Raw genomic sequence first — 22,763 nt, 5'->3', positions numbered from 1 at the left:
TTATGTCCATTGAGTCTGTGATGCCATCCAAGCATCTCAGCCTGTCACTCCCTTCTCCTCTTGCCCTTAATCTTTCCCAGGATCAGGGTTTGTTTGCTTTAGGATTGATGATCCCTGAGAGGGATCATCAGTAAACTTAACAGCTGTTTTCTCTCCTGTCACCCAGGTAATTCATAAAAACAAACTAGATCAGTGCCTGTGATCTTTCACATGATGCTCCTCCCAGGCAGACTGCTTCAGTTCTCTGGGTGCATCCACCAAACAGTTGTTACAATAGGTTATAGAAACCGGTGAATCAGAGCTGCAGACCAGCCCTCAGCTGTAGATCCTAGCAAGCAGCCTGCTCTAGACTGTCTTAGAAGAAAAGACTGGGAACAAGCAGGAGTTTTATTTCCTAAATCACAAGCTGAATAAGCTTGAGAACCACTGATGCAGTGTGTATTTTTTCTTAGTTTTGTTAAATCCCTTGCCACTAGAGAACAGCTACATTTTTTTCAAATGTTGTGTACTTTTTTTTAGTCTGAGAAAAACTTCAAAAATCAAAAAATGCAAATACAAATATATAGCACGTAACATAGCCAAACTTGTTGCTCATATTTAACAACTATGAATATTTCTCCAATTTGACTCTACTCTTCTTTTTGCAGAAAGAAAACACTAATAATAGCTAAAGCCACCTTTAACAACCATGCCAATCTCATCTCCCCTCCTTCAAGTCAATCACTGTTGTCAGTTTAGTTTATAACCTTCCAGTCCTTTGTGTGTGTGTGTGTGTGTGTGTGTGTGCGCTTTTAACTTATAAAGCAAATTCATATTAAGCTGAGGTATTAGTCGCTCAGTCATGTCTGACTCTTTGTGACCCCATGGACTGTAGCCCACCAGGCTCCTCTATCGATGGAATTTTCCAGGCCAGAGTACTGGAGTGAGTAGACATTCCCTTCTTCAGGGGATCTTCCCTATCCATGGATCGAACCCAGATCTTTTGTATTGTAGTCATATTCTTTACTGTCTGAGTCCCTCCGTTGTAAAAATCAGTGATGCTCTGCTAGGGGGAGTGATTTTTTAAAACTTGTAGTCCTTACTTGTAATAAAAATAAACAATATTACAATTGTTTCAATATCAGATTATCTTAACATGCTTAACATCATGTCCCAGCCGCTTTCACCCGTTCCCTCTGTCTGGACCTCTCCAGTCAGCCTTGCCTGCAGGTTTCTCCCAGCAGCATCCTTAGGTAAGCCAACAGAGTAAAGAAGTATCTTGGGCGGTGCCATATACTTCCCAACTGTCTCTTAATTCGTTAAGATCTAAAATGTTGTTTTTGTTGAGCTTTATAAAGTGCCGGCCCTTGTAAGTGAGCCAGATACTGTTGTAGCCAGACTCTTCAGATGATGCCAGCAGTGACAAGGTGAGCAGAAGGAGAGGGGGTGAGGTGCTTAAATAAGCAAGTAGATTTGTGTCCTAATGGGATCGCTCAGCTCACAACTCCGTTAACTATTTCTCTTCAGGGAGATGTATCTGTAATGTTTTGTGCAAGAAGAGCTAAGAGCATTGCTGGAAAATCTAAGAATTATTTCTTTATTTCCTTTGACTTTATTGATTTATGCATCCAGATAGTCAACAAATACCGATTTCAGGTACTCTAGAAGAAGAGCCAGTGATGAAAGTGTTTGTGTAAGTAATTTTAGAGGCAGAGCTTTTAAGTGAAACTTTTGGGGAAGTAAAGGAGTCAGGATAAAGAGGCTGGGGAGAAGAGGTGGGTTTAGATAAAGTCTCATCTCAGCCTCTTTATAGGGAGCTCTGGAGCATGAATGCAACTACTTGGTTATCCCACCTGGAAGCAGAGGGCCAGCCTTTTTTGCCCCCATATCTGTGAGGCATTAGTTAAAGGCAGCCCTTTAGGAGAAGCATGAAGGAGAACCTCTAGCTACCCAGGCAGTTCTGGACAAAGAACTCCCCATTGGTGGCAAACAGTTCTTTGGACAAGGGTGCAGCTGTGAGCTTTTAGAAGTCAATGCTGTGGTAGCTGTGGGATGAGTGCCTTTGGTGGCAAAGGAGATCTGGGTAGGACACTACCAGCATCTACTACCAGAGACCTTTATTGAGGTCATATTGAGGTCATATTCTACGGCTTGAGAAATACAGTAATGAACAAGTCAAAGTCATTGTTTTCATGAAGCTTTCCTTCTAGTGGTAAAGAGAAGATATGCAATAAACAAATAATTCAATAAACTGAAAAATACCGATACTTGTGTTTGTTGTTCAGTTGCTAAGTCGTGTCCAACTCTGCAACCCCATGAACTGCAGCATCCTTTCCTTCACTGTCTCCCACAGTTTGCTCAGATTTGTGTCCATCGAGACAATGATGCCATCCAACCATCTCATCCTCTGTCACCCCCTTCTCCACTTGCCCTCAATCTTTCCCAGCATCAGGGTCTTTTCCAGTGAGTCAGCTGTTTGCATCAGTGGCCAAAGTATTGGAGCTTCAGCTTCAACATCAGTCCTTCCAAAGCATATTCAGGGCTGATTTCCTTTATGATTGACTGGTTTGATCTCCTTGCTCCAGATGATATACAAATGTCTATAGGGTAATGTGATAATTAGTAAATGGATAAGTTTGGAAGCAATAACTATCTTTTGTGTTGAAATTTATAGCAAGACATTCTAACAGTTTAGCAGCTTTGTCTCTTGGAGATTCAGTGGTTGAACTGACCTACTCTATGATGATCCATAAGTGATTACTAATTATAGTAACTCGGGGCTTCTGAGAACTTGGACTAATGATAGTGTGGAATAGGACTCCAGCCAATAGCAGAAGATACCAGACCTAGCTTGAATCTGACCCAGGGGGAAGTAGCGTTTTCAGGAGTAAGGTTACCAGGGATACGAGTACCAGTGGGAAGGTTGGTGTGATAGTCAGGTAATTGAGGGGACAGAGGCAGAAATAGATGAGACTTAGGAGATTTATAACCTGTCTGAGCAAGATCAGTAAGTTGCGCACCTCCTTTCCTGTTTAGAATAGGAAATCAGGAACTGAGCAGGGCTGAGCCTGTAGCTTAGTGAAACTGAATAAAGCGAGGATAGCACTAGGAACTCTGCAATCTACTAACAAAGTGTCTTTGCTGTTACACACATCACATCCTGAACGTGATTTTCTTTTTACCAACTGTCAGTGGTAATGGTATAAGCTGTATATAATTGAATACCATTTTCCACCAAGGACTTAAATTCTGCTGCATCACTTGAACACTTTTACTAATAGGTATTTACTGGTTTCTGTTGGCAACTGATGAGATGACAGTGGTGCTACATACTCAGCAGTGCTCATCTGTTTTAAGATACAGTTTTTAGCAATGCATGGAGTCAAAAAGTATAAGCTATTTATTATAAAATGGGACTAAAATAAAACAGAAGCCTCAAATTTTTAAAAGAAAACATGAGTTTGGGTTACCTCTGTGAGCCCAAATTTCATCATAGGATTGTTGGAGGGATTAAGTGACAAATGTCCCATGTGTCTAGGGCAGTGCTTGGTATGAGGTAGGGACTCAGTTAAAATGAAATCTCTTCTCTGTAAATCTGTATTGTCTTCTATCCATAAATCTTCTGCCGCTTCCTCTCTTCTTAGCTTTGGATTTGCATTTTTCTTCCTAAAATATCCACATTGGTATCTCTGGAGCATTCTAATCCAAATTGTCCATCTCCTCATACCAAGTTTTCCTTTACAAATATCCTCCAGCCCCTTTTCTATATCCTAGTCATAGTGGGTGTCAATAAAGCAGTGTTGACTGTATGACTGATACAGCAAAGAATGGATGTTTCCTCTCTCAGCTTATGGAGTCCTGTATCCAGTCACTTGATCTGTAATCGGTGTACCTTTTACCTTTCCCTGTCCTTTATCTTGACAGACAGTTACTACAAAATCACGTCTACATTTTCCCAGGTCTCCCAAATATTTTCCTTCCTCACAGTCACTGCCATACCTGGACTATTGCAATAGCTTCTTCTAGAATTGTGACCTGTCCTTTCAGTTCGATCCTCTGGGGCTGTAAATCCTTCCCTATCTTCTCTTGCCTTGACTTTTGCAGTAGGCTCCTGCTTCAAAGCTCAGCCTCCAATCTGTCTTTCCCAAGCCTCATACTATTTCAACCAGTAAAGTTGATCATTTATTCTCCTGCTCAGAACCCTTCAGTGACTCCCACTGCCAGTAACATCAAGTCCATAGTCCTTCGTTTGAGCCCCGTCTGTTTTACTAATCTTACTTCCAGTCTTTCTTTCCCACGTACTTAGGCTTAAGCCATATGAACAGCTTGTGGTTCCCAAGTATCACATGCATATTCATGACTCTGTAACTTGGCACTTGAAGCTCTTATAGCTTGGAATGCCTTTCTCTATCAAGTCTTACCTTTTCTTAATCAAAGTCTCTTCTTCTAGGAAAATGTCTTAGACCCTTTCTTCTCCTTTTTCTTCACAAGCAGATGTTGTTTCCATTCTTTGTGACATTAGTACAAAGCCCTTTTTATTTTATTTTTTTAACCCTATTATTTACATCTTTCATTAGTGGGGTACATTTGTTGATTACCAATACTGAAGCATTGTTAACAACTAAATCCACAGTTTACATTAGTGTTCACTCTTTAGTCAGTTCAGTTCAGTCACTCAGTCGTGTCTGATTCTTTGCGACCCCACAGACTGCAGCACGCCAGGCCTCCCTGTCCATCACCAACACCAAGCTTGCCCAAACTCATGTCCATCGAGTCAATGATGCCATCCAACCATCTCATCCTCTGTCATCCCCTTCTTCTCCTGCCTTCAATCTTTCCCAGCAGCAGGGTCTTTTCCAATGAGTCAGCTCTTCACATCTGGTGGACAAAGTATTGGAGATTCAGCTTCAGCATCAGTCCTTCCGATGAGTATTCAGGACTGATTTCCTTTAGGATGGACTGGTTGGATCTCCTTGCAGTCCAATTGACTCTCAAGACTCTTCTCCAACACCACTTTTCAAAAGCATCGATTCTTTGGTGCTCAGCTTTCTTTATAGTACAAAACCCTTTTTAAAGTGGGGAGGATGCACCAGCGGTTCAAGACCATCCACTGGAACGTGGGACAACGTTAGAATTTATATTCCCTTTGCTCTTAAAAATATGAAATAAGCATTACCAACGTTTAGTATACTGATTGACACTGGCGTCCTCATTTGTTCGGTTTGTCACGTATGGGAAATGGGATATATCCAGAGAGAACTGGGGGGTTCCTATCATAAGAAGGTGACAGTGGTGCTCTCAGGTATTCATTTGATTGTATAGTATGACAATATAACAGTTTACTGTGCCAAGTTTAGTAGATTTATGGTTTATGTTAGTGTTAACTAAGCCAGCCCTCATGTAATGGACAGTGGTTTAAAAGATTTGTGGGGAAAAAAAACCCAGCAACAACGTGGGTTGAAAATAACATGAATAATGTAAACATAAATAACATGAAATTGGCAGAAATTTATGTAAGTATAACCATTGATGGAGCATCTGATTTGATTGGATAGAGACAATACATACTCTTGAATAAGGTTACAGAGGACACCACACATGAGACGTATTCACTCCAAATGATTAAAAATGAAATACTGCCACAAAGATTGAACAAAAACTTGCACAAAGTGCTACAGGATGTCACTAGTTTGATATAAAAATGAGACCTTTAAATCAAAGCCAAAACTATTGGAATATTTTTTAATGAGATAGGAACTGACCATGAAAATCTTTTATACTACACAGTCTCACCACTTCTAATCTCACTGCAAAATATTTAAAAGATCTGTCTTTTACAAAGTCAAGAGTTCACAACTGGTTGATCTGTCTGTGTGTTAATGGCTGTCAGAGAGTTGCTACATAACAGATAATTTAAAAATTAGAAAAACAGTTAATTTGATCCTTCAAGCTGGAGGTCATGCTTTAGCAGTAAAGTAGAAAACAAGTCCTAAAAAAAAAAAAGCTTCTCTGGAGAGAATGTTTTTGAATTTGAGGTTTATAACTGTTTCAATTAGTTTTTTTGTGGCTGAAAATAATGTATGTCACTCTGTGATATCACGATATAATAATTATATGTTTGGTCTTCATTCCCTTCCTGGGCACAAGACCTTCTAAAACACTTTTAGTTTCTTGTGTGATAGGGAAATCTTTTCCTAAAATATTTGGTCTTCGTCTCCAGTTCTAAGACCTTTGGAATCTCCAGAGTGATAAGAGAGTCTAATAAGATGACTTTACATCCCAAGAGAATTGTCGAGTATGGAAAACCCACACATTTGGTGCCAGAAGTAGAAATAGAATGTAATAGACTCCTAAAAGGTCTCATGTCTGCACACTAACACAGTTTAAAATACAGTTTCCTACAAGTGAAGAGTTTCAATGGTTTTTGAACCTATTCGTTCAAAATATAAAACATGACACTGTCCAAATAGTTTGCAAAAACACTGATGTTAGGAAAGATAGCAATTCCCAAGCCTAACTCTAACAAAAACTTTTGTATATTTTGATAGATGAGATTGAAAAATCTATGTTTTGGGGACTCCTCTGGTGGCCCAGTGGCTAAAACTCCACACTCCCAATGCAGGGGGTCTGTGTTCGATCCCTTGTCAGGGAACTAGATCCCACATGCTGCTTCTAAAGATCCCAAGTGTCACAATGAAGACCCAGCACAGCCAAATAAATACTTAATTTGAAAAACAAGAAAAAAAAGGTGTGTGTTGAGCTCCAGGGAGTACAGTCCATGTTGCAATTCTCTTTGGAGCTATGTGTCTTTGTAAACTCTTTGTCAGCTATAGTAAGTGTTAAAGTAAACTCAGTGTAGACTGGACCTTTAAATCACACAAATAATAAAGTGCTATTAATCACGTTATTCTTTCTAAAATATCCTTTGTTAATTTTTAATTAGAGCAAAAAGTTTTAAGTATTATTTTTAATAGAAATTTATTTATTTTAATTGGAGGCAAATTACTTTACAATATTGTATTGGTTTTGACATACATTGACATGAATCTGCCATGGGTGTACATGTGTTCTCCATCCTGAACCCCTCTCCCACTTCCCTCCCCATCCCATCCCTCTGGGTCATCCCAGTGCACCAGCCCTGAGCACTCTCTCACATGCATCGAACCTGGACTGGCAATTCATTTCACATATGATATTATACATGTTTCAATGCCATTCTCCCAAATCATCCCACCCTCGCCCTCTCCCACAGAGTCCAAAAGACTGTTCTATACATCTGTGTCTCTTTTGCTGTCTTGCATACAGGGTTATCATTACCATCTTTCTAAATTCCATATATATGCGTTATTATACTATATTGGTGTTTTTCTTTCTGGCTTACTTCACTCTATAATAGGCTCTAGTTTCATCCACCTCATTAGAACTGATTCAAATGTATTCTTTTTAATGGCTGAGTAATACTCCATTGTGTATATGTACCACAGCTTTCTTATCCATTCGTCTACTGATTGACATCTAGGTTGCTTCCTTGTCCTGGCTATTATAAACAGTGCTGCGATGAACATTGGGGTACACGTGTCTCTTTCAATTCTAGTTTCCTCAGTGTGTATGCCCAGCAGTGGAATTGCTGGGTCGTATGGCAGTTCTATTTCCAGTTTTTTAAGGAATCTCCACACTGTTCTCCATAGTGGCTGTACTAGTTTGCATTCCCACCAACAGTGTAAGAGGGTTCCCTTTTCTCCACACCCTCTCCAGCATTTATTGCTTGTAGACTTTTGGATAGCAGCCATTCTGGCTGGCATGAAATGGTACCTCATCGTGGCTTTGATTTGCATTTCTCTGATAATGAGTGATGTTGAGCATCTTTTCATGTGTTTGTTAGCCATCTGTATGTCTTCTTTGGAGAAATGTCTATTTAGTTCTTTGGCCCATTTTTTGATTGAGTCATATATTTTTCTGGAGTTGAGCTGTAGGAGTTGCTTGTATATTTTTGAGATTAATTCTTTGTCAGTTGCTTCATTTGCTATTATTTTCTCCCATTCTGAAGGCTGTCTTTTCACCTTGCTTCTAGTTTCCTTTGTTGTGCAGAAGCTTTTAAGTTTAATTAGGGTCCCATTTGTTTATTTTTTGCTTTTATTTCCGATATTCTGTGAGGTGGGTCATAGAGGATCCTGCTGTGATGTATGTCGGAGAGTGTTTTGCCTATGTTCTCCTCTAGAAGTTTTATAGTTTCTGATCTTACGTTTAGATCTTTAATCCATTTTGAGTTTATTTTTGTGTATGGTGTTAAAAAGTGTTCTAGTTTCATTCTTTTACAAGTGGTTGACCAGTTTTCCCAGCACCACTTGTTAAAGAGATTGTCTTTTCTCCATTGTATATTCTTGCCTCCTTTGTCAAAGATAAGGTTTCCAAAGGTGCGTGGATTTATCTCTAGGCTTTCTATTTTGTTCCATTGATCTATATTTCTGTCTTTGTGCAAATACCATACTGTCTTGATGACTGTGGCTTTGTAGTAGAGCCTGAAGTCAGGCAGGTTGATTCCTCCATTTCCATTCTTCTTTCTCAAGATTGCTTTGGCTATTCGAGGTTTTTTTGTATTCCATACAAATTGTGAAATTATTTGTTCTAGCTCTGTGAAAAATACCATTGGTAGCTTCATAGGGATTGCATTGAATCTATAGATTGCTTTGGGTAGTATACTCATTTTCACTATATTGATTCTTCCGATCCATGACTATATTGATTCTTCCGATCCATGATAAAGTGTTTTAAGGTATTATATTTCATCTTTAGTTAGGCTGTTATTTCTATATTTGTATACTTAAGGGTGGATCTTCTCAATAAAACAAACAAACTAAACTGTTATTCATCGTGCACTGAGAGCCACTGACCTATAATAGACTCTGCTGTTATACATGTCATTCTGTACCGCAGTCACGGGTTTCCACCTGTGCCTGCCTTCTTAGTGTTGTCTCCCTAAGGGCAGGGGCATTTCTTTGAACTGCCTCCTCCAGCATGATTTCAGGAATACAGTAGGTGTATGATAAACTTTTGTTAAGCAAATGGATAGATGCAATGTCTGTTCCTTCCCATTCATCTTTGAGACATCCATTTAGATAGTCCTCTGCCTTAAATGGAGAGATGATTGGCCCTCCATTTGCATGAGATGAAAGTCAAATTCTTACACATGTACCCCAGTGTTCATTACAGTACTCTGTCCAATGCACATAGAAGCCAGTACCATGGTACTGGCATTTGATAAAAGAAAAAAGCTATTTTCAGAGTTAATCAGCAGGGAGAGAAGAGACGGGGCTCAATTCTGTCTCTTCCCAATCTCGGGTTGGGTCACACTTTCATGAGTTAGGTGAGGAGGGTTCATGTACAGAAGCACTGGCAGGCAGGTTTTGATTGGAGGGCTTTGAAACATGGCCATTTGTGGTAAGGTGTGCTAAGGGGGCTTCAGCACTGGGTCTTCCTGGACAATGGACCCTTCAACTCCGAAAGGGATCCCGTATTCAGGTCCTGTTCATGTCCTGGTCCTTTGGTTCCTTGGCTGGTGTTGGGAGATGAGGATAGAAATTTTGGTTCCAGGTATTATTTGAGTACAAAATGTTCTCCTCTGCATATGCTTTGCCTGCATGACTTGCTGTTTTGTTCTACTGTCTTTGAAAAATAGCTCAGTAACTTGTTAGAAACAGGATACAGTCAATTTGGGCCTATTCTGGGGTTACATGAACAAATAAAATGTTTCTTAAGTGTAAAGTGCTTTCTATGAGACAGTAATTCAACTGGGAGTGTAGAACTGAGAAATAGTTAATGCTTCAAAGAGGAGACGATCTTTTGAGCTGAGCCTTTAAGGAACAGACCTTAATGCTTTGTTCCCCTTTGGCAAAATGGGGAGAAGGGAACAAAAAACTTCCCAGAATAAGGGCACACACTTGGTCACAATGCATAAGGAATTACCAGAAACTCAGGACAGCCTAGGGCCCCTGACTAGCAGAGCTGACTGAAACGCGTCCACTTCAGCAAATGTTGCTGAACACCTAAGAGATTCTGGTCACTTCCCTAGCATGAGTGACTACATCAGGAACAAAAGAGCCAAAAGCCGCAGCCTTCATATTTATATTCTCATTACTAGTGAGAGAGAGGGGTTTCCCTAGTGAGAAAACAAGATACTTATTTAAAATATGCAATCTGATGATAATAAGTGCCATGTGGAAAAATAAGGCAGGAAAGGGGGCCAGAGCGGGGCTTACCATGTTCATAGATAGGCCAGAGAAGGCCGTCCTGAGAAGCTGACTTTGGAGTAGCCCTTAGGGATAGTAGCCTATTTCCAGTCTTTTGCCTCTGTAAACATGCCTTTTATATTTTAAGTTTTATCTGTGTAGTAAGTACTTTTTTTTTCTTTTCTTTTTGGTGGGATTTTCAAGCTCCTCAGACAAACCTTGAATACATAGCAATAATACTGAAACTCAGGTGAGAGAACAGGACAAATGAACCACACCTTCACTTTCATCTTGAAACAATAGTTTTGCCCAGGAGACGGGAGAACTTACCAGTCCCAAAATGACTTAAGCCGCTCATATCTTTAAAAGGTGCAGTGGTTGAAATGCCCACTAGTACCCAATCAGAAAAGGCTGTGCACACTACCTCCTCAGCATCGCTTGGGAGTATCCACAGTGATTATCCTGACACAGTTCATAAAGCAGTGAAAAAAAACTGTTGCCATTTATGCCCACTCATTTATTTAATTTGGAGTTCAAGAAGTGTGCTAGATACAGGAAGAGAAAAAGCAGCCAGAGGCTGAGCTGGCTGTGTACAGTCAGCTGTCCTCCACCCACCCTGGTGTCTGGACAGCAGCTCCTTTTTGCTGTTTCCCTAATGGTGTCATACACATGTTTGTATTAGAACAACTGGGTATGTTAAGGAGAAGCATTCAAAATCTCCATCACATTTTAAGAAAAAAATGTAAAATGACAAAGAAATATGCTAGAGGACTGCCCTGTCCTGTGCTAATTCCTCAGAGGTATTAATGTTTATTCCTTTTCCTCTGCCATAAAAATTACACTGAAAAATGGGCTGGGGTTAAATAGACTCTTTAGTTTTTGTTGCTAATGCAGAGTTCCAAAGAATAGCAAGGAGAGATAAGAAAGCCTTCCTCAGTGATCAGTGCAAAGAAATAGAGGAAAACAATAGAATGGGAAAGACCTCTTCAAGAAAATTAGAGATACCAAGGAAACATTTCATGCAAATATGGGCTCAATAAAGGACAGAAATGGTATGGACCTAACAAAAGCAGAAGATATTAAGAAGAGGTGGCAAAAATACACAGAACTGTACAAAAAGATCTTCACAACCCAGATAATCATGATGGTGTGATCACTCACCTAGAGCCAGACATCCTGGAATATAGAGGAGGTGATGGAATTCCACTTGAGCTATTACAGATCCTAAAAGATGATGCTGTGAAAGTGCTGCATGCAGATCAGATCAGATCAGATCAGTCGCTCAGTCATGTCCGACTCTTTGTGACCCCATGAATCGCAGCACGCCAGGCCTCCCTGTCCATCACCAACTCCCGGAGTTCACTCAGACTCATGTCCATCGAGTCAGTAATGCCATCCAGCCATCTCATCCTCTGTCGTCCCCTTCTCCTCCTGCCCTCAATCCCTCCCAGCATCAGAGTCTTTTCCAATGAGTCAACTCTTCGCATGAGGTGGCCAAAGTACTGGAGTTTCAGCTTTAGCATCATTCCTTCCAAAGAAATCCCAGGGCTGATCTCCTTCAGAATGGACTGGTTGGATCTCCTTGCAGTCCAAGGGACTCTCAAGAGTCTTCTCCAACACCACAGTTCAAAAGCATCAATTCTTTGGCACTCAGCCTTCTTCACAGTCCAACTGTAACATCCATACATGACCACAGGAAAAACCATAGCCTTGACTAGATGAACGTTTGTTGGCAAAGTAATGTCTCTTCTTTTGAATATGCTATCTAGGTTGGTCATAACTTTCCTTCCAAGGAGTAAGCGTCTTTTAATTTCATGGCTGCAGTCACCATCTGTAGTGATTTTGGAGTCCAGAAAAATAAAGTCTGACACTGTTTCCACTGTTTCCCCATGAAGTGGTGGGACCGGATGCCATGATCTTTGTTTTCTGAATGTTGAGCTTTAAGCCAACTTTTTCATTCTCCACTTTCACTTTCATCAAGAGGCTTTTGAGTTCCTCTTCAATATGCCAGCAAATCTGGAAAACTCAGCAGTGGCCACAGGACTGGAAAAGGTCAGTTTTCATTCCAATCCCAAAGAAAGGCAATGCCAAAGAATGCTCAAACTACCACACAGTTGCACTCATCTCACACGCTAGTAAAGTAATGCTCAAAATTCTCCAAGTGAGGTTTCAAAAATACGTGAACCGTGAACCTGTAGATGTTCAAGCTGGATCTAGAAAAAGCAGAGGAACCAGAGATCAAATTGCCAATATCTGCTGGATCATCGAAAGAGCAAAAGAGTTCCGGAAAAACATCTATTTGTTTTATTGGCTATGCCAAAGCCTTTGACTATGTGGATCACAATAAACTGTGGAAAATTCTTCAAGAGATGGGAATACCAGACCACCTGACCTGCCTCTTGAGAAATCTGTATGCAGGTCAGGAAGCAACAGTTAGAACTGTACGTGGAACAACAGACTGGTTCCAAATCGGGAAAGAAGTATGTCAATGCTGTATATTGTCACCCACCTTATTTAACTTATACAGAGTACATCATGAGAAATGCTGGGCTGGATGAAGCACAAGCTGTAATCAAGATTACTGGGAGAAATATCAGTAACCTCAGATATGCAGATGATACCACCCTTATGGCAGAAAGTGAAGAAGAACTAAAGAGCCTCTTGATGAAAGTGAAAGAGGAAAGTGAAAAAGTTGGCTTAAAGCTCAACATTCAGAAAACAAAGATCATGGAATCCGGTCCCATCACTTCATGGCAAATAGATGGGGAAACAGTGGAAACAGTCACTGACTTTATTTTTTGTCGCTCCAAAATCACTGCAGATGGTGACTGCAGCTATGAAATTAAAAGGCGCTTGCTCCTTGGAAGTAAAATTATGACCAACCTAGACAGCATGTTAAAAAGCAGAGACATTACTTTGCCGACAAAGGTCCATCTAGTTAAGGCTGTGGTTTTTCCAGTAGTTGTGTATGGATGTGAGAGTTAGACTATAAAGAAATCTGAGTGCCAAAGAATTAATGCTTTTGAACTGTGGTGCTGGAGAAGACTCTTGCGAGTCCCTTGGACTGCAAGGAGATCCAGCCAGTCTATCCTAACGGAAATCAGTCCTGAATATTCATTGAAGGACTGATGCTGAAGCTGAAACTCCAATACTTTGGCCACCTGATGCAAAGAAGTGACTCATTTGAAAAGACCCTGATTCTGGGAAAGATAGAAGGCAGGAGGAGAAGGGGAAGACAGAGGATGAGATGGTTGGATGGCATCACCGACTTGATGGACATGAGTGTGAGTAAACTCCGGAAATGGGTGGTGGACAGGGAGGCCTGACATGCTGTAGTCCATGCAATTGCAAAGAGTTGAACACGACTGAGTGACTGAACTGAACTGAAAAACAATATATATTCTTTTTCTTATGATGCTGTGGACTTCCCAGCTGCCTCAGCTGGTAAAGGAACCTGCCTCCCAATGCAAGAGACGTAAGAGCCGCAGGTTCAATCCCTGATTTAGGAAGATTGCCTGGAGGAGGGTGTGGAAACCCACTCTAGTATTCTTGCATGGAAAATTCCATGGACAGAGGAACCTAGTGGGCTACAGTCCATGGGGTCACAAAGAGTCGGACACGCATCAGGCACCTACTCTATGATGCAGTAGTGTCTTCCTTTAAGAAAATCTATCATGAAAACTTAATAAAAGAAGTGCATTACAGAAAACTTGAGCATAGATTTCCTGTAAGCAAAAGACTTCTCAAAATAGGATGCTTATTTACATACTGTTTTCTTTTTAACTCAAGTGGTTCAAGTGTGATGAATGAGCCAGGCATTGGGAATTGTTTTAAGTTGATTAATAACCAGAAATTAGGATAAAATAATTCATGGATTATAGTATATCAAATAATATTATGATGTATACAAAATGCAGGTTACATAGTAAATCTTAGGCAAGAAACATTACACTAAAGATGGATTTTGATTTATTAACCAAAAGAGGCATGCCTGACCAGTTCTATGGAGAGCTGGTGGACTTACGCTTTCTCTTACTTAAATGGTTGAAGGCTGTTTATTGTTTGTCTCAGTGGTCACAAATATTTATTTTAACTTTATCTTGAATTGCCTGTCGTAAATTATGTTTTGATATTTAATTTCATGCAGGATCCAGTTTATACTGTGCCAAAGGTGGTACACCATTAGTATGGTAAAAATAAGTTCACTTAAATATATTAGGAATTTAAGCTCAGCAAAGGAAAGAATCTCTACTTTCACAGGGACTTATCCTTCTTATCTAAAGCAGTGCCCATTAGTAGATATTCAATAAATATTTATTGAACGAACAATTATCTCATGTCCTGATATGAAAATGTATTCGCTTAATTTTTAAATTTTTTTACTCATTCAGTTTTGTATCAGTATTTTAGTCTGCATTTCATTCTTTTCCTTTTAAAAAACTGATCAGAATATACATTGTTTAATGTCAGGGGAAACGATAAATAAGGAACCTGCATACTGCTTTTCTTTTTTTGTTTCTAGAAAAGAGAAAATGAAGTTCCTACAAAGAAACTAGGTCATTTTGAGTACCCTAAAATTTCCCAAGCCAGTAAGCTCGTTTTCAGAGTAAAGACAAAAGATCCCATTTTAAATATTTGTAGTATATTTATTTTAAAAAAGACTAGACAACTTACAAAACATTCAGATTTTGTTAAAGGTTTGACTATCAGCATGACTTTGAATATTGGAGGAATTTCTTTTTAAATAAGTGTTAATATATTGCTGGGAGACATGGTTAGGAAGGTATGTAGAGTTTGAAAACTATTAATATTTTGAAAATTTTAGCTTCCATCAAATGACTGTTTTGCAGTGGCTGTTTTCTACCTGTTGTCCCCAGAAAAGCCTACCTCTGAGACCAAAGTGCTGAACCACAATCGACTCCCTTCCATAAATATTATCCCCCAATGTCTTCCCTCCTTTTCTGGTTTGTTAGGAGTTTATGCATCTGGACGTATTAGTGATGAGTGTTTGATGACTAAATACATTATTGGTCCTCCAAAACAACTATTTTAAGAGCTGGAGTCTTTTCAGTCACTTTGGCAGAAATAATATTTTTTTTATCTTATGAAAAGGACTTTTCCCTCACAGCATTCAAAACACTTTTAATAATATTTCTTTCTCACTCTTGCTTTTTAACTTTTTACTCTACTATGTTTCCTCAAATGTTCTATTTTAATTCCCCTCTGTAGAGGTGAATAACTTTGGGTTTCAGGAGTTTAATTGATTTGCTGTCCACCTGAAACTATCACAACATTGTTAATTGGCTATACTCCAATACAACACAAAAAGTTAAAACAGAAAATATATACTTGTGCATGAAAAAAATAATAGTACTTTTTAAAAAGAGTTTAAGTGATTTAAAAACAAGAAAGTTGAAGTAATTGATAAAACTAGGAGGACTATTTATTAATAGACCAGTGCTGGTTTTTAACCAACCCTGCAATAATCACAGCTAATTTGTATCTTCTTTTTTTTTTGGATTGTGTGGCAACACTGCTTGTGATTATTTCTGTTTGAGGGCTCAGGGAAGTTTCTTTCCCAACTTAGCAAAATAAATTTGTCTTTTGTAGGCAAGGCAGGAAGGAAGTGTGCAGAGAGCCCAGAATGTTTGTAAACATTAATTCTCAAATTTGTCTGCATCCCCTTTGTCTAAGTTACCACTCTCTTCTTTTATTAATGATAATTAGTACTTCTTATCTTTATTTCATTACTTGTTTTAAAATAAACCTTGTAGAAATGATAGTCTTGATAATGCCATGACTTCTTCACTTAAAATATCTATCAACAGCATTTACTTCTCAGACAGTAATTTTATGCTTATATCTAATTTTTTAAAATTACCATTTTATTCAATTTTCATAATCATCCCACTTCTTAAAATATTGAGGAAATACTTGTAAAGTGCCTCCTGTGAATCATATTCTATCTTTCTTTCTTCATGCTGGGTTTATAATAATGAGTGGACTATTACTTTAGCCATTTCTATTTTAATGAACTGCAAAGTTAGATAAGATTTTTATTAGCTATTTGAAACTCCTATGTGTCTTTTTTCTTCTTTCACCCTTGTTAACTATTATTATTTTTCTAAAATACAGCTAACCATAAGCCAATTTAAATACAACTTACTAAAATATCATCCTCAAAATAGACATTGCTATTTTGAGATCTTGTGCTCCTCAATAAATTAGAATTTATTAGCTTAATGTACCTTTATTAGCAAAGTCACAGGAATGGATTGTGCTTGCTCTCCAGTGGCCAATTTGCTGTCCTTATTTTGATAAAAACTTGGTCTTTATTCAATTTAATTACTTTTATTGCATCTGGAATCATTTAAAATTACTATTGAAGCATTAATAACTCCAACTTAAAAAAATTTTAAAGTCACAGAGTTAAAATAAGACTAGAGTTTAGTACCATGTTTCTTTGAGTAGCCTCTTTATCAACACAGGCTGTAACTGATGGACAACTTTAGTCTGTAAAATAGTAAGTGAGAACAATTGGTGCTAACATAAATGTCAGCAATTAGCTGAACATTCTAATTAATTCCTCAAGCATTGCTGGTAAGTGTTATGTCCTGGAGAGATGTCTCTTTATTAAACTGTAGGCTAAGAAACTGTTACTAAGATGTGTTTTCTCTTCCCCAGTATTGTTGAAATTTTGACTCTACTTCAGCTTTTATGAGCTTATATTTCAAAACTGTTCTTGAGAGGAACAAATCATAATAGAATTGAAACTGTAGCAAATAAAATATTCTCTTAGGGTCATTGATTATTTGTGTAGAGAATTACTATGATGCTCCTAAAACCAAAGCAATGATTTTAGTCAAATATTTTCTGAAAAAGGATCATTTTAAGAGTCAATTTATATGCTATTCTATCATGACTTCCCTGGTAGCTCAGCTGGTAAAGAATTCGCCTGCAATGCGGGAGACTGGGTTTGATCCTTGGGTTGGGGAAATCCCCTGGAGAAGGGAAAGGCTACCCACTCCAGTATTCTGGCCTGGAGAATCCCATGGACTATACAGTCACAAAGAGTTGGACACGACTGAGCAACTCTCACTGTCATATGCTACTTGTGACAGTAGTCATCATTTACTGAGTTGAAGTTTATAATATTGTAAGATACCTTGAAAAACAAGCTTTTAAAAAATATATACTTATGCACTTTTGGTTGCAGTGGTTCTTCTCTGCTGCGCTTGGGCTACCCTTGGTTGCGGTCTGTGGGCTTCTCACTGCAGCGGCTTCCCTTGTTGCGGAGCACGGGCTGTAGGTGTACTGGCTTCAGTCATTGCAGTGTGTGGGCTCAGTGGCTGTAGCTCACAGGTTGTAAAGCATGAGCTCAGAAGTTATGACACCCAAGCCTAGCTGCTCCGCGGCATGTGGAATCTTCCCGGACCACGGATTAAACCTGTGTCCACTGTATTAGCAGGCGGATTCTAATCCACTGGGCCACCAGGGAAGTTCAAGCCTTTTTTGTTGTTGTAATAAGTGCTATGCAGAAGTTAGTGAGTTATTTTCTACTCTTATATAATAAGGGACTGACATATAAGCCAACCTGTTTTTTTAATTGAATATCATTTTACATACATGTAAGACAAAGGACTGACATTAAGAATGGAACAAAACCACTTTTTCCCTTTAAGTTGCTCTTTCTCATTGCCTACTCCACTGAAAGCCATGTTTCCCATTTGTGTTTATCCTTATTCCTTGTCCCTTTTAGGAATCATCTGATTTGTGCTTGTTCTCTCAAACCTATGTGTTTTATTTCTAGCACAAGTCTTTTGAGAAATCTAATTTGCCAAATTGTATGCTATCGGAATTAACGTGTTATAGAACAATTTCATTTGCCTTTTTAAAATTGTAATTCACCTTGAATTTCCTGTCCTTAATCTGCTATGAAGCACCATAATTATTAAAGTAATGATTGAATTTCCTTTCTACTGATAATGATACAAGAGTTCCTTTTTCCATTTCGGTGCTGGGAGGTGTCATGTTGTTGCCCATTAAATATGTGACAGCTGAGGTGAGAAATTCACTATATTGCTATAAAAATCTGTGTGAACACATCTCTTTCTTTTCCTCACCCACCCTTCTGTATTGCCAGAATACGAACAGTGAATTTGTGATATTAATTAAACTCTGTTATTTGTTTAAAACCCAAAAATGGACTTTATTTTTTTTAGCAGAAGATAGAAAAAGTGTAAGCCCAGGAATACAAAAAATGGATATATGACGCTTGTGTTTTATTCTGATCAAATGTCATTTTATTGCTTTACTAACTGTAACATTTTGGGCAAGAAGATTCATAGGTGATGTGAACTTCATATCTTATCATGTGTGGAGTTGGATAACATCTAGGTAGCACACTGTTAATACTTTTGAAAATCCTGATCTAAAGGAAAGTCAGGTAGATAGTAGTAGGTAGACTTAAGAAAGTAAAATGAATTGCCCTAATCCTAGCAGAAATGTTCACAATCCCATGTTTGCTGGAGTGAGGTAAAATGGTCTTGCCTGATGGCAGGTTGGGCCATGAAGTATAATTCACAGACTCACTTTAATCAGGAACATCAGCATGCCAATCATCACCAAACTCACCATCAATTATTTGTAAATAATGTAAATATTGTATAGGTAATGCAAATATTTATTTTTAACTTCTCCTTTTCACCTTCAGGAGGTGATTTTAAAGAGTAAAATGGTCATCGGGAAATTACTGGGAAAAGGAGAAGTAAAGAGCCTGGATAATTTGTAAACTTGGAGTAATTCCCAAACCTTTATAACTTATATCGACATCTACAAAATACTGTTGCTGCGTGGAATTTCATTTGCTTTTTTATTTGTCTTAGGAGAAGCTGGATGATGAACTAAAGGAAGAAAAAGAGAAATGTTCTCATGTTTTATTCGAGATCAAATGTCTTTTTATTTCTTTACTAACTATAAAATCTGTTGGTTTAACTTTAGGGACACCACAGTCCAAACACTTACTCTTCAGCCTTCTGTTAAAGATGGACTTATTGTATATGAAGACTCACCTTTGGTTAGTAATGCAATTATATGAATATTCTCAACTGTGTTCTTTGAATGATAGTTATATTTCAGCCTTTGAGAGGAAGAAATATCCCATTGATGACAATATGTTTCAGTCTTAACTAGAAAACACTCGTTCATATGTCATTTGGAGAGTGGATATTTAAATGCAAATTACTGGGAAAATAACATGTTTTCTTACTCTATTCCTCTCTCCAGAGAGAGATTTAGGGAATGATAGAAATCCTCTAATGATAACTTTTCCATTCCAGAACTTTCAAAAAAGAAAAAAGTTTGCTGTTGTTTTCAGATGTGCAGACTTTGAAATTAGATAATGCTTCTGGAATGTTTTTTAAAATGATTTTAATGAGTAAAATATTGACCCAGCATTTTGGACAGCTGGGAAGATCATTCCTTAGCTTCTCATATAAGAGCCACCCCCGGCCAAAAAAAAATCCTGTTCTGCCAGGCATGTGTTTCTGTGTAGATAACTGCTCTCCAGCAATGGCACAGAGAAGCCATCCTGAGGACTCTGTGGTCTAGACCCGGTGATGGGCGTCTTCAGGACCTCCTGTCTGAGTTCTTCCAGACTGGACTCAACCTTCTCTGAACAGAGATGTGAAGGCTGGAGTTGGGAGTAGAAGCTACATGTTTTCTCTCTCTTTTTTAAAATTCGGGTTATTTTTACCTTAAAGTTAAAAAGAAAAATTCTTATTCATATTTTTAGAATATGAAATAAGATATTTGTGGTAGAGAGGATCACCTATTTCTCAATTTCTTAAAAATTACTTGCCAAAACCATGTAATGAGAAAAGTTTATGATATGTTCCATTTTATGTTATGAGCTATTTCTTACTATTTAAAAAAATAATCTCTGGGTTTACATTGAAGTTCATTGAGTATCTCCTATCCATTCTTTTTAAATGTTTTAAAGAGTTTTTCCTAGCTTTTTTCCTATCTTTTCATAATGTGACCAGTCATCTAATTTACTCAGTCATCCAAGACCTAGAAGTCTCTTATTTTTCCTTTCACCTCTTCCCATCTAATTAGTTGCCAAGGCTGTAGAATATACCTCTGAATATTTCTTCAGATAATATAATGCTTTTTATTTCCATTTTTACCCATGCCCTCTTCCCTAAAATCAGATCCTCACATGACTTTTTTACCAAGTTGTTATGATATTCCCCCCTCTAGTCTATTCTGCATATTTCTGCAAGATTAAAGGCACTGACTTGTAGCTTTAAACTTGTTATCATATCTGAACTCATAAATCTTTAATTCATCCTGCTATTTAATGAGACAAAGCACATATTTTTTGGTTTGGCAGTCAACTTTTTATTAGTCGAGACCTGATCTACACTTTCAGATCCTTTTCTGTCTTTTCTTACATTTAACCTCTGCATCAGCCAAGATAGACTGTTCATATTCACTCTTCCCTCAGTAGGGTGCAGATTTCTTGAGTCTGACCATTGATTCTCTTTGTCTTGACTACCCAGTTCTCCAGTATACATACTGATCTCTTAAAACTGCGCACTCTTTTAAGGCTACCACAAGTGCAATGTTCTGATATCCAGTACTGATGATCACAGTCATTCCTGTTTGCCCCCACAGCCCTTTAACTTCTCTATTTGATATGTCAATACTTGTTTTAATTCTCCCCTTCCTGAGGGTGTGAAATGTGAACATTGCCGACATAGGGCTAATTAGGATGCTGCAAGAAAATAAAGTGATTACTGCAGAGTTAGCAATTCAGTAACTATGAGAAGCTTTTAGTGGAGATCCATAAATACTGTTTCCAGCTCTGCTACAGACATTTTTTGTGATTTTATATTTATAGCTTGCAGAAAACCAGCTATTACAAATCCAAAGCAATGAGTGATGGAATTGTTAAAACGTTTGCTTTCTTTTCTTGTTCGTTTGTTTTGTTTATAATAAATGTTCTGTCTTCAAAGGTTAAAGCAGTAAAATTGGGTCATGTTCTGGTAGTAGATGAGGCAGACAAGGCTCCAACAAATGTCACCTGTATTTTAAAAACTCTGGTAGAAAATGGAGAAATGATTCTAGCAGATGGACGACGCATTGTTGCAAGTGAGTATAAAAAAGCAACTTTTCTTTCAATGTGCAATTTTAACATCTGTTGTATCAGATCACACACTTAGCTGGCTGCTTATCTACAAATAACAAGCATAAATTCAGTCTAAGTCAGGTTGTCTGTATTGATAATTAATAATAAAAATCAATATGTCTGAATCTAGCTTCGTCAGTTTCACTTCCTAGTAGCCGGAGAGTGTCTTTGAAAATTTCAATAGTAGCTTTAGGACAAATCAGCTTCATATTTTTTCTACTCTGAGAATACAAACATATAATCCCTTTTATACTTATGTCTGAGCGACTGATCTGATCTGATCTGATACTTATGTCTCAATTATTTGTGTACAATTTATTTTCTTTCATTATTATGTGGAATTTTTAAAGCTCTACCATGTTTTTGTTACTTATAATGTTAAAATCAGTGTTATTATTAGCTCAGTATAATTAGAAAAAAACCGCTGGGCATTTAATATCAGTTATATATATATGTGTGTGTGTGTGTGTGTGTATACATATATATTATATACACACACACACACAATACACACTTGCCTCAGAAAGAAGTTACTCTCTTTGGAGTACCTTCTTTTTATTTTTGTGGTTGTTAGGGGAAAGGTAGATAGATAAATCTTATAAGTCTGTTTAACCCATAGGAAAAACTTGTCTAGTGCAATGTGAGAACATTTTCTAGTTTTTAATTTTTGTGTCATGAAAAGACTTGAAGATCTTTAACTAGCCACTGAAATATAGTCAATAGCAAGGTAGCCAAACAAATTGAGACTAATGACTGAAATCGTCAATATTCAAAAGGTATGTACAGAAGACTCTATAAAAATGTACAAGTCCGTCGCCACAGAGGTTTCTTCTTGGACATTGTCATTGCAAGACTGCTGCATCTCAACCTAGGAAACTTAGCACTAATAAAAGTATTCTGAGATGGCAGTTTCACAATGAGTATAGGAAAAACAGAATTTGAATTAAACAGCCTGATAACCATCTTTTAGAAAATCATTCAGACTCTCAAGATTTGAATGCTGCCTGCCCTTTTTAGAGGCATCATAAGGACAGTGAAATAGAAAGCAAGAAAGAACTACTGGAACAAACTTGTGCTTAAACAGAGACAATCTCCAAGCAAAGGAGTCATCATCATAATTTTTAAATTCAAATTTGATTGCAAATGACATTTTAAACACAAGAGCAGCTGAAGCTCTTTTGAACATAGTTTCAGAAAGCATCACTTCCATGCCCATGTTTTTCATTTTCTTAACTTTTTAAAAGTTTCGTGTTTTATTGCCATTTTTATGTTAGTTAACTAATTAAATTTTTCATGTGATGACATACCTTGTTATTTACCACTACTAAAATAAATGGAGATCAAATGTTAAAACTAATGGTGGTATT

At 37.9% G+C, this 22,763-nt stretch overlaps 1 protein-coding gene across 8 annotated transcripts in view; it reads left to right on the top strand.

The window, feature by feature from the left end:
* The window catches only part of VWA8 (von Willebrand factor A domain containing 8), a 401,675-nt gene that overhangs the window by 171,734 nt on the left and 207,178 nt on the right, over positions 1–22,763 (top strand). For all 8 annotated transcript variants that reach the window (XR_009739842.1, XM_061434477.1, XM_061434479.1 and 5 more), the window contains exons 22-23: positions 19,206–19,281; positions 21,224–21,359. Coding sequence is in view for 7 of the 8 variants with exons in the window: in XM_061434477.1 (XP_061290461.1) it covers positions 19,206–19,281; positions 21,224–21,359 (212 nt within the window). In the remaining variant the exon portion in view is untranslated. The remainder of the gene's footprint in view (positions 1–19,205; positions 19,282–21,223; positions 21,360–22,763) is intronic.

This window comes from Bos javanicus, chromosome 12 (genome assembly GCF_032452875.1).
Source record: "Bos javanicus breed banteng chromosome 12, ARS-OSU_banteng_1.0, whole genome shotgun sequence".
NCBI lineage: Eukaryota > Metazoa > Chordata > Mammalia > Artiodactyla > Bovidae > Bos > Bos javanicus.
This window is presented reverse-complemented; position numbering and strand designations above follow the sequence as displayed.